General features: G+C 36.8%; 1 protein-coding gene across 7 annotated transcripts in view; it reads left to right on the top strand.

Annotated features, from left to right (window-relative positions):
* The first annotated feature begins 2 nt into the window (after positions 1-2).
* The window catches only part of CEPT1 (choline/ethanolamine phosphotransferase 1), a 51,372-nt gene continuing 38,120 nt past the window's right edge, over positions 3-13,254 (top strand). For 3 of the 7 annotated variants that reach the window (XM_087929259.1, XM_087929261.1, XM_087929255.1), the window contains exons 1-3: positions 129-284; positions 2,872-3,273; positions 11,405-11,552. In XM_087929259.1, the coding sequence (XP_087785385.1) occupies positions 2,935-3,273; positions 11,405-11,552 (487 nt within the window). In that variant the 5' untranslated portion in view covers positions 129-284; positions 2,872-2,934. Of the gene's footprint in view, positions 330-2,871; positions 3,274-11,404; positions 11,553-13,254 lie in introns of all 7 variants that reach the window. The other 4 variants (XM_087929260.1, XM_087929256.1, XM_087929258.1 and 1 more) reach the window with 3 other exon arrangements.

Raw genomic sequence — 13,254 nt, 5'->3', positions numbered from 1 at the left:
CCACGCACGCCCCCTGCTCCGTTAGTTGCCTGTTCCAGTCGCGCGCCCTTCCTAAGCAACCACGCAGACGGCCTTATTTACGGCAGGCGTAAAAAAAAAAAAAGACGTAAACGCGCCTCCCGGGCGAAGAGGCTGGTTAAGGTAAATGCCGGGTGTTCTTGGTGTGCTTCAGGATTGGCTCTGTTGGGAGGTAGAAGCGTGGCCTCTGGCCGGCGTCGGGTGTCCTTCCTGTTCACCAAAGAAGGTTGACTCGTGTTGAGTCTCTCTGCCTCACCGGCCGCGAGGTGGGTGGGCAATGGTCGTCCTTCTTTTCTCTCTTGCTGAGCCCGGTAGGCTCCTGCGCAAGAGATAGGGAGGGTGTCACTTGCTCTGCCTTGTTTTTCTACTCGGAGGTGGCTGCTGCCTTTTATGTCCGGACAGGCTGGCAATCAGTCAGTCAGTTCGCGGAGGGAGCGATGTAACCGGAGCGGGCGTTCTTCAAATGCCGGGGACAAGTCAAAACAACCCTCTCCTCCACGTAGATATAAGCAGAGTTCGTGTCAAATACAGGGGTGGCACGCGTAAAATAAAACGTCCCTCAGCCTTATATGGATTTTCAAGACTGAAATATCTGGTTTGAGTTGTGTTCAGATGTTCGACTGCTGGTGTATTGTTGGAGATACATCAGCGTTTGGGGCAAAGTTGCCCCATTTGCTTTCCTTTAACGAAAAGCTAAAATTGGAATCTTGTACGTTGTGTAAATCCGCCTTATTCGTAAAAACTCTCAGTCTTTTTGTCACTTAAGTTTCATTAAGAGTAACTTAAGGTTTCCTCAGTAGTCTTCTGAAGTGTTTTTTATGCAACTCGCTTAAGAGGTATAAAATTGCAAAAACTTCTTTTCATTTATTACATTTTCTTTTAGTTATTGTATTTATTGAGTGCCTTAGATTTACTGACATAAGTGAATCAGTTAACTAATTTGCTGGAAAAGATATATCCATTATGTACTTCATGATTATATAGAAAGTAATAAAATCTATATTACTGAAGACCAGTTTTAAATACTCTTGAGTGAAAATTAAATAGAGAAGCTGATAACTTCAAACAATTTGGAATGTGCAGTAAATTACAAATTTATTCCATTGCCTTGAACTTAGCTTACGATACATATCTCTGAACTAGAGCTTCTTGAAGAAAAAAATTAATTATTATTGAAATAATTATTCTTCAGGCTAAATCATGCTCAAACTAATCCCAACGCTTCTCAAATATTTCTTTATTCAGAAAAAAACAGTACAAACTGCACCATAACACATACTTTCCTGTATTAAAAACAGGAAAACTAGAACTCTCCATCTGCTGATAGTCTATTATTACAATATAGAAATGTTCCTGATCGCAGCCCATAGTACTCCTAACATCGGCCCTCTGGTCTCCTCCCTCTTTTGGAATGCATCTGTCATGACGGAAGTGCATCTTCAATGTAATCCCTAACATAATCCACAAATAGTGCTTTCCAGGGAATAACAAGGGGTTACCAGATATGGGCAACACACTTTATTTAAGTGGAGGATGAAGATTAAAACAAAGTAAAGCAAATAGGAATAAGAATTTAATGAACAGAAGGGGCTTTGTGAAAATTATTTTTAAAAATGTGATGAGTGATCAGGAGATAGACATTTTACACATAGGAAGCATGTATTTGTGTTTTCATTTCAAAATCAATATTAAGAATTACCTTAACTAGTAAAAATCGGTAAGTATTTTTTTAAGATGACTTTCCATAATGTAATTATTTTTTATTTTTAATCTTTATTATTGTTGGTTGCACAATCAATCAGATATTTAGACCAGATTTAGTATTTTTGTTTACCTATTTAGTGTTTTCCAAGTACCTTGGATAGAGAGATATTGTTGAATAGTATAAAAGATATTGTCAACTCATAAAACATTCCTATGCCTGTTTTAGCAGTTGCCATAAAAAAAGGAGGTGGGGAGGAGGAAGGAAATCTAGAACAGCAGTAGAGCAGTTTGAAAGCGAAAGAATATTTCAATTCTTATCTTTAAAAGATTGTAACTAAAATACCAGAGCTTGGAGAATGTGAATGATGACACCCAGCCTTGAATGTGCTCAATTGGAGAATCTGGTTTATGAGACACCCAGGGGGGAGGGAGGAAATAGGGTCACAGGTGACTGTAAATTATGTATGCCAGAGTTGGCTTGCTGTCAGGATTCCAGCAATCGCTCTAATTAAATCATGATTCTCGAGTCAAACATCAAAAAACTTCAAAGGATTCATTAGAGGTGACATGTCACCTCTAATGAATTCTTTGAAGTTTTTTGAAGTTTGGCTCAAGAATCACGATTTAATTAGAGTGATTGCTGAATTCCTGACAGCTACTATTATAGGATGTAAGCTATTCCAAGTAAAGCTGTTTTTTGCAATTGACCTATGGGGATTTTATCAATGCTGACAATGTTCAACTTATGCTTTAGATGTTTTGGAATTACACCCAAGACACCTATTCTTATTTAGATTTATATCATAACTTTTCTCCAGGATCTCAAGACAGCTTAGTTGTGATATCCTTTCATTTTACTCTTATAACAAACCTGTAAGATTGGTTGGTCTGAAAGAAAATGAGTTTCTCATAGTATCTTTTGATTCTCCATGACCATTCTTTAGTTGCTTCAGTCACAACCGTACAATATTCACTAGACTGTTGCATTTACTTTTCTTAAAAGGAATATTAAAGTTGGTACAACTATAGCTTGGTTTAATGTATTTACAGATATTCTGGACTTTCAGCTATTGTACTTCTCACCATTAAGCGCTTCAGAATTTTACAATATTTTTCCTCATATATTAATCTAAATACTTTCTGTTCCAGGATCTTATGTTTCTTTACAACAATTAAACTTTGTCGGATACAGACTTTAAGGTGAATAAATCCATGAGTGGGAATCGATCACTGAAGAAACGATGTGGGGAATTGCATCTGGAATCCCCTGCACGCTATGGTCACGTTCCTTCTACAGGATGTACATTGAGCAAATTGTTTCAGTTGCCAACACCGCCTTTATCAAAGCATCAGTTAAAACGATTAGAAGAACACAAATATCAAAGTGCTGGACGGTCCCTACTTGAGCCACTTATGCAAGGTTACTGGGAATGGTTAGTGCGAAGAGTACCAGCATGGATTGCCCCTAACCTGATTACAATTGTTGGACTGATAATAAACATCTGCACGACCATAATATTAGTATTTTACTGTCCAACAGCTACTGAGCAGGTAAGTTAAGATCTCTAATACTTTTTTGGAACAAAGATTTAATTCTATTGGTTCACTGTTAATTTTATTTGTTTTGTTAATCTGTGAAATTTGCAGATTTGTGAGAAAAAAAGATGAAGCATTTTGTGTGCAAGATCTTGCTAGCTGGATATTATGGGAATTTAGCCCAACATATGTGAAAAACATCAATGTAGGGAAGGTGCATCTACAATTCAAATGTATTACAAAATGTTCTCCTTTAATTCTCTGTAAATTATGAGATACGTACATTTAAGCTATGCAGAGCTTTTGTAATGGGCTGAGATAATCTTGAGGAAAAGGAAGAAGAGCAACAGTTAAGGCAATGATCAGATGAGAGAAATCTCAGCACAAAACAGATTGGGATTTGAGAAAGCATCTCTGACTTGATTCTTCCTATTCTCTTTAGAATAAAGGCAAGGAGAGATGAAGGAGACCCATTTAGAATTGCAAAATTCTGTTGCTGCAACCCTATAATAAAAATAGTTTTGGTATTCATGACTTTTTCATTCAAGTCTGATTTATTTCAAAGGACTGACATCTTCAGTTTCATAAAATAATCGTTTGGAGTGTGTCAGGATATACTTGTTTGCAGCTTCTTCAGGCAGCTGTGTTGTAGTTAGTACTAGGCAGTTGCCACCAAGATAAGATTCAATAACTTTAAAAGGTTCCAGATACAACGTTTATCCCTGCTTGCTATCATTAACTTTTTGCCTTCTAATCAAAACTCCTTAATATACTGTATATTATATAGTCCAAGTGAATCAGCATTTAGCTAGTTTATGCTGAGATAGTTGTTCTACTGCTTTTATTCATGAACTATTTAACAGCTACTAAATAGGATTCCTAATTAAACCTTTCAAGTGAAAGAGGAATAACTCATTTATTTTAAACCGCTATTTGATTAAACTAGTGAAAATTTGAAGGATTGCTAATTGTTATCAAATTCACTTATCCTATCCTGAGAAAAGCATCACCTGGCTGATGCTCGAGCAGAATAATTTTTGTTAGTATCTCACAGTATTTTGTTTGCATTGATGGAATCTGTTTTTTAAAAATTAATATAACCATATCTTTCATTATTAGTCACAGGTGACTAACTCCTTTAGTTGCTTTTTCTCCAAAATTATTTTTTTTAAAAGACTATATTTTCCTGTTTTATCTTTTCAAGAGATTAGATAATTTTTATAGCTCTAAAATGGATTTTTCAAAATTTTACCCCCCCCCCCCGCCCAGCTGACATTTTACTATTTATGATATTATAAATTGGAGGCTATGTATTTACTAACCTAATGAATATTGGTGAGGATGTTTCAGATAAAAAATTAGTTGAATCTTTTTCATTGTTTTTACAATTTTTATAACCATTAATCTCCTTATAGACTGAGGAGAGACTAATAAAATGGCAACTGTTGCATTTAAAAGAAAAGAAATGCAAAAAGAATTTTAAAACAACCATACGATCATTTTTCCAATGTCAGCAATAGCACATATACCGCTTTATAGTGTTTTACAGGCCCCTCTAAGTGGTTTACAGAGTCAGCATATTGCCTCGAACAATCTGGCTCCTCATTTTACCCACCTCGGAAGCATGGAAAGCTGAGTCAACCTTGACCCTGGTGAGATTCGATCTGTCAAATTGCAGTCAGCTGGGAGTTAGCAGAAGTAGCCTGCAGTACTGTATTCTACCCACTGCACCACCATGCTTTGTTAGGTACCCCAAATCAACTAAGGACTTTGGAATTCAAACTTATTTTCCTCTTTACATACTGAGCTTCAATTTCCATATAACAAAGTGAATAGAAGCATATTCTTAATGAAGATTTTTTTTTCCTGGAATATCACTCTTCCCGCCCCCCCCAAAATGCATCTGGCCCTCCAACTGGGCCTTTTAAAGGCCTTGAGTTAGAGTGATGACATGTTTGATTGCCTTTAATAATTGCTCTTCTTCTCACATTTGTGGCATTTGCATTTTGTTTCAATTATATTGTTGTCAATGCAGTCCATCTGACAATTGTTGCAAATCATTTGAGGTTTTACCAAAAGTATGGAATCTACCTACATACCAAAACATATATACATACATTTCTCCAACCAAAATACTTCTATTATCACTACCATAAACATTATACATTTATCTATAGATGTAAGTATATTAAGAAACAAGAGTACATTATATATCCTTGATGGTGGAACTCTACTAGGTTCTATCGATATGCAAATTCTATTCAGCAACTTACCACCTTCTATTAAAAAGATTACTTGGTATTTTAGGGAAGTGCTGTGTTGTGGAGAAAAGCAGCTCAGGAGCAGATTCCCTTATTTAGGAAATTTCTCCACTCTGTGAAGTTGGGGCAGAGGTAGGGAAAATGGGTAAAGCACAGGATAAGGTGTATTAACTATAAAAGTCATAAACATGGGCATTGGTCGTAAAGTTACCCTTTTTTGTCACCGTTGTAACTTTGAAAGGTTGCTTCAAGGGGTAGTTTCTTAAAGAGATCTACCTGTTATCTTCAGATAAGCAGCAGAGTTCAAAGGGAGTTTTAAAAGCAAGGTGGAATACTCAGAGACTTGCACATATGTGAAAAAAAAATATAATGCAGCATCCAGAACATCTTTTGGGGCTTATTTACAAATTGACACTGAAATGTGATTCAGAAATCAAATATGTTTAAATATTGTACATTTAAATACATGCAGCATTTCAACAGAACAATTGATGTGCAACAATAGGAATATCAATCAAAGACAAATATTAAATATATCGCAAATATAGTGAACTGTGGAGTACACTTGTAGCCCAATGCCCTTAGCCCAAGGCATGATGATGATGATGACTGCAAATATTACATTCAGAGAAAAATGGTGTAAGATGTTTTATTTCAGTATATTATTGCTAATAACCCAGTTTCAAAAACTGCTGGAAATGCAATAATCAAGTTGGATCATTTTTTTCATACTTGTAATGTTGGAATCCTGTTAATCCTGAATGATGATTAGTTACAGAATGAACAGATCTTAAAGGTTAATTTTCTTTACTGTCAGCTGTTTTTCTGCGAACATCAAACTGTATATTCTTACAAAGTATAAAGGAAGCTTTGATTATGATAATAGGTGCCTGCATATCTTAGGCAACATAATTCCTTCTTTAGATGAAGGGCAAATCAACTTGTGCAAACATGCATCAATGTCAGAAACAAGGCCAATACAGAATTTAATTCAATTTGGAAACTGTTTATGGATTATGATTCCCCACATGGATTTGTACCACGTTCATCATCTGCTTTCTGTTAAGATAAGTTTTTAAAAATTTAGATCTCCTCTGATTTAAGATACACTTTCTCAGATTAGGGGAAAAAAACCTTATTAACTCCTTTTTTATAATAGTTCTTATATTTGTTATTTTAGTGATTTTTGAATATTGATTTAATTTTAATACTGGTTTGGAAGAGCTATGTTGATTAAAATCTCCTTTACATTTTACCATCACACACACACATACAGCATCTACTCTTTAGTTAGTATACCTAAATGCCCTCACATAACTGTATAAACTTAAGAGGGCAAGAAGATCTATGTGTATTTTTAATAAAGTTTAAATGAAATGGATGAAAAAATTAAAGGTAGTAGACTATAATTGGAAATGATACTTTAAAGCGAAGTTTCACTGTTATACAAAACTGAATGAATTTTGTCTTTCTAAGGGGCTATAAAATATATTTTAATCTTTTCCTTTAAACTGAGAAGCATTATATTCTTTTTAACTCTTGTTCCTTCTTCCACTATTAGCAATACAATTTATTTTATTTATTTATTTTGTCAATTGCTTACAAGGTGATTGGTATAAGTAGAAACATAGTTATGAATACATGGATACATATAAGAAAAATTTTAAAAAATAAAAGAAACAATAGGACAGGGACGGTAGGCACGTTGGTGTGCTTTATGCACGCCCCCCTGCAGACCTCTTAGGAAAGGGGTTAGGTCAATAGTAGACAGTCTAAGGTTAAAGTTTTTGGGGTTTGTGGAAGAAACCACAGAGTCAGGTAGAGTATTCTGGACATGGACCACTCTGTTGCTGAAGTTGTATTTCCTGCAATCAAGTTTGGTGCGATTAACCTTGAGTTTGTACCTATTGTTTGCTCTAGTGTTGTTATGGTTGAAGCTGAAGTATTCATTGACAGGTAGGACATTGCAATGTATGATTTTACATACTATACTTAGATTGGACCGAAGGCAGCATAGTTCTAGGTTTTCTAGGACTAGAGTTTCGAGTCTGGTGGCATAAGGTATTCTGCAACAAGTAGAGGAGTGGAGAACTCTTCTTGTGAAATATTTCTGGAGTTTCTCAACTGTGTTAATATCAGATATGTAATGTGGGTTCCAGACTGATGAGCTGTATTCGTGTATTAGTCTAGCAAATGTTTTGTATGCTCTAGTTATTAGTGTAATATTACCAGAGAAAAAGTTACGTAAGATTAGGTTAACAACTCTTAACACCTTTTTGGCTATGTAGTTACAGTGGGTTCTAGCACTTAGGTCATTTGAGATGAGTACTCCAAGATCCTTGACAGAGTTTGCATCATCAACAAGGTCTTGACTATTCAGCCTGTACTTTATTTTCTGATCTTTTTTTTCCAATATGTAGGACAGAGCATTTATTTGTTGAGATTTGAAGTTGCCATTTGTTTGACTATTCTGATACATAGTCAAGGTCTTTTTGAAGAGTAGCAGTATTGTCTGTGACGTTGAATAGCTTTACATCATTAGCGAAGAGAACGCAGTTGCTCTTAATATGATCACAGAAGTCATTTATGTAGAGTAATCTCTGAAATTTGGACAATCTCAGGTCCAAAAGATTTTTGCCAGTGGCAGCTAAATTCACATTAACAGATTCTGGAAGCTTTTATGAATTAAGAACTATATTATATGAACATGCATAGATATATCTCATAAACACATTTATCTTTGTGATTGTAGAACTCACTAAAAGGCAGAAAAAAGTGACAAAGACATTCTTTTTTGAAAAAGGAAAGGCTTAATCATGGAGCAGTTCAACATTGAGACTAATTATGTTTAACCACAGAGCCTTTGAAATTTGATTTTATCTTGGAAATACTACACAAATGTATTTAAATACAAATTTGATCAAATTCAACTCTGAAAATCTCCAGATTTTTATTATTGATTCTTTAATTTGGGCACAGATGCACAATTTATATGCTGGGCACATTTAGTATTTTATATCTGAAATAACTGAAATACAACAGAGAGGAATCCCATCCCCCCTTGCCACCATTTCTGGTTTAGTTGTTTGTTGTTGGTAATGATATAGCATCAGAAAAGCTATCAGATAGGAGAACAAATTAAACAAATACAGAAAAAAATTGTTATAAATAAATACAGTATATAATAATAATCCTTTATATAGTCGACTAATTGGAAGACAGTCTTATGAACAGTTTAAAAGTTATCGTCTTTAAATCTTTTATTGTGAACTAACACTAGGGCAATTATAATGCAAACATAATGCATGCTTTCACAAAATATTCCACTGAAAGTGAAGTTATTCTGAGTGTTAGAACTGTAGCCTATACAGATAGTCTTCGACTTGCAACAGTTTGTTTAGTGACCATTCAAAGTTACAACAGCACTGAAAAATGTGACTTATGACCGGTTTTCATAGTCATGACATTTGCAGCATCCCCATGATCATGTGATCCAAATTCAGATGCTTGGCAACTGGTTAATATTTATAACCTTTGCTGTGTCTCAGGGTCATGTAATCACCTTTTGTGAGCTTCTGACTAGCAAAATCAATGGGGAAGCCGGATTCACTTAACAACTAGGTTACTAACTTATCAACTGCGGTGATTCATTTTAACAACCGTGGCAAGTAAAGTCATAAAATGGGGCAAAACTCACTTAACAGGAGAAATTTTGTGCTCAATTGTGATGATAAGTCAAGGACTACCTGTATGTACAGTATTTTCTGCCTATGGAATTTCTCACTCATCCAAGTGATGGCTGTCCCAGAGGTGTTTTTTCAAGAGGCAACTGGACTTTACTCTGTGTAAAGTGTGTGTGTGTGTGTGTGTGTGTGTGTGTGTGTGTGTGTGTTTGTGTGTGTGCTTTGCTTTTGCTTTTCTGAAGAAAAATATCTTCAAAGAAAAACAAGAAAGTCCAGTTGCCTCTTGAAAAAGCACCTTTGGGACAGTAGTTCCTGCCCTAACAAATAGTTTGGCTAACATAATTTATATTTAAAATAAGAATACCTTTTCAACATTTTAAAAATTAAAGGGATCCTATGCTGTCAAGAAGTGACCTTTTATCATCCAGATTAGAGAATGAGATGGAAATCAGGAAAAATAATCAAGGCTGCCTTCCAATTGTAAAAGCTGTTTCTGATTCCCATGGATGTGTTCTATTTATTATTCAGAAATAGAAATAAATGTATTGGCTGTCATTGCTGAGTATTCTTAAACACCATCTGGCTCATGTAAGCACTGAGTTTTAACTTTTGAACAAACCATAGTGGTTGGATGACACGATAGCAGTATTCCAGTATTGGAGGGGCTGCTACAAAGAAGAGGGGGGGAACTTGTTTTCTAAAGCACCAGAAGGCAAGATGAAGAAACAATGGATGGAAACTAACAATGGATGGAGAAAAGCAACCTGGAATTAAGGAGAAACTGCCTGTATGTTCAAATAACCAATGGAACAGCTTGTTGCCAGAAGTTGTGGGTGCTTCATCACTGGAGGTTTTTTAAAAAAGACTGGACAGTCACTTATCTTGAATGGTATAAGGCAGGGATGTCAAATTCAAGGCCCGGGGACTGGATCCAGCCCACGGGGTGCTTAGATCCACCCACCGGGCAGCACTGGAAACAGTGAAGGACCGGCCCACAGAGCCTCTGCCTGTGAAAACAGAGCTCTATTTTCACTGGCAGAGGGTTGCAGGAAGCTGTCGCAGCTGAAAACGGAGCTTGGGAGCCCATTTCACTTGCAGAACACTCAGGCCATCACAGGTGCCCACGACATGAATGACCTCAAGCTAGCCACGCCCACCTTGACCATACCCACACAGGCTCCCCAAGGTCAAACACAACCTGATGTGGCCCTCAATGAAATTCAGTTTAACTTCCCTGGTATAACGTCTCCTGCTTCTGTAGGGGTGTGGACTAAAAGATCTCCAAGGTCTCTTCCAACTCTATTCTGATTGATTGATTGATATAATATGCTGTTGGCTAGTTTACAAATTACAGTGGTTGATTTCAATGTAAATGGTGACAGTTAGTAAATAGTGTCAGTTACTTAGTATATGTAACACCAGAACTCAATGAGCTGCATTGGTTGCTGGTGTCTTGTGGTGTAATTCTTGGTGCTGGTTGCTATCTTTAAAGATCTCCATGGCTTGGGACCAGTTTACCTCAGGGATCACGTTTTTCCCTAGTTCTTTCTACCATCCGATCTTGTCCAGCAGGATAGATATATCCTGCTGGACAAGATTGTTAGCCAGGGAAGGCTCGTTGGTGGGGTGCAGGAGATATGCTTTTTCTGTCCTAATGCCCACTATATGGCAAATCCTTTCTCTGGAGATTAGCCCAAACCCTGCTGACCTATAAGGCTCTAAAGACCTCGACATGTGCTTGTGTGCATGGTCCCAAGTACTGAAGGGTCCTATCTCCTGATTGTGTTAACTACCATGGATTTTAACGTTCTCATTAATTGCTTTTTATTTTCTGTATTATGATGGAATTCATTTTTAATTTATTCATTGGCTAGAGTTACTTGTAAAAATGGTAGCCATGCAGATTAAATAAATATGCTGAAACAAAACAAATTAATATTGTGCACCAAACATGTGCAATTATACTTTAAGTTACAAAATTTGCAGATGTTTCGGTTTAATCTTAATATGCTTTGATGTAATATTTTTTGTGTATGTAAGAAACTTTGGAACTGGATATGAATAAAACAGGGAATGTTATTTGCACTTTTTCATAACTAATCATGCAATAGAATAGATTGTCACTATATGAAAATCATGCCTGACTTAAGACCTATGCATTTATTTACATGTTGCTGCTTTTTTACATACATTCTCTTTTAGGCACCTCCTTGGGCATATATTGCATGTGCTTGTGGCCTTTTCATCTATCAGTCTTTGGATGCAATAGATGGGAAACAGGCAAGAAGAACCAATAGTAGTAGTCCTCTGGGAGAACTATTTGACCATGGCTGTGATTCATTGTCCACAGGTACTGCACTAGATAATGGTCTATTACGTAATTTATGAGGACTAGAAAGTTTCTAAAATCTTTTGTGCTCTAATAAAATGAGAATAATTTACCTTGGTTGTACAATTCCCATGCCACAGGTCAGAACTTTGGTAATACATTTTATAAAGGTTCTACATTTTATTAGTTTCATATTAACAGCCTCTGGTTTACTTTGTTTGGGAAGCTAAGCACAGTTTGGCCTGGTTAGTACTTCCATAGAGAACTCCATGGGATGCTAGAGCTACAGGTGAGGCTGGAGAATCACAAAATTATCCTGGAATAAGGCAGTGACAGACGATGTACCCATCAGAAGTCAGGCTCAATGCAAGGGAATCACTTTTTTATTTCATACTAAGTAATTTAAATCTTAGTTTAAAACTGAAATACTTGAAATGTTTGAATATTTAAATTTCCTTAAAATTTTAAACCATTTCCAAAATTCTATAAAGAGAAGAAACACCTGAACCAAAATTAAAATACTTGCAGACCATGTACTTCCAGTGGCTCTCTTCTCTTTTATCAATGTTCTGTGTAAATCATGGACACATATGGAACACATTCTGATGCCCTCCTAAATTGCAGCCCTGGAGCCTTATGGCATAACCCAAGAAGTTTTCTGGTGAACGAAGGTAAAAGTTAAAATAATCATATGGATTTTGGAGGAGGGAAGCTTGTTACTGAATTTATTTGGATATGCGCGCGTGTGCGTGTGCATGTGTGTGTGTGTTCAAGTGTGCCTGCACACACACATGGATATGTGTCGATGCAGACTTTGTGACAGACTCACCTTTGTTCTATTTATGTCTACTTTTGATCAGTTCATCTGTTTGCTCTCAGAGCTGAGATGCATCTCCAAACTGTGCCCTGTCACTCAAGAATAGAACTGTTCATTGCATTTCACCCAAAGCAGTCTTCATAGTGTACCTGTATTGTGATTCATGTGCTAGACCATGAAGTGTCTCAAGTACAATTTTTCTTTTCTGTTTGGACCATTTTGTCATTGTTGTTAGACATTCAGACTGACATGAAAATTGAAACATAATGCACTGTTGATAAACCAGGAATTAAATTCCTGCTAAAGAATATTTAGCTTTTCTTACTGTATTAGTCTACTATCAAGCTTTCCCTACTAAATAAAGTCATGAGAGCTGATTTGGTATAGTGATTAAAGGCATGACACTGCGACTTCTCCTCCATGCTGCATCGAGAGCCCAGGATGGGTTGACTCCTTCCTATGACGTCATTTAGCTGAGTCTGTACTAAGATATAAAAGCCAGCCCCTGGAAGAGACCCCAGCTTTTGACTCAGCTCCTTTCAGTCAGTAGCTGTGTCTCTGAAAGCTTCTGCAGCGATCTTCAGTGCCATTTTTCCTCATTTCAAGCAGCCCCCAGGATCTGGGCAGCTGCTCTTCCAGGAGAGCAGGGCTCTCTCTCCTGCAGCGTTGGGAGCAGCGTTGCCAGAGTGCTGTTCAGGCAAGTTGGGCAGCGTCAGTAGACCTCCCCCACACCTGTGGTTTGAGTGGTCGTAAAAAGCAATCGACAAACTGATACCAGCATCAGCCAGCTGATTGTGTGGCCAGAGGCTGCCCTTTCCTTTGCTGACTTCACTCGGGGCTCTTTATAGCCTAAGGAGAAATTATTCGATCTCGGAGCCTGTTTCCCATAGTCAGCAGCCATCTTGG

The sequence above is a fragment of the Pseudonaja textilis genome, chromosome 3, assembly GCF_049901715.1.
Source record: "Pseudonaja textilis isolate UNSWEBS1 chromosome 3, rPseTex1.2, whole genome shotgun sequence".
Lineage (NCBI taxonomy): Eukaryota > Metazoa > Chordata > Lepidosauria > Squamata > Elapidae > Pseudonaja > Pseudonaja textilis.
Note: the sequence above shows the minus strand (reverse complement) of the source record. Positions and strands in the feature narration are given on the sequence as shown.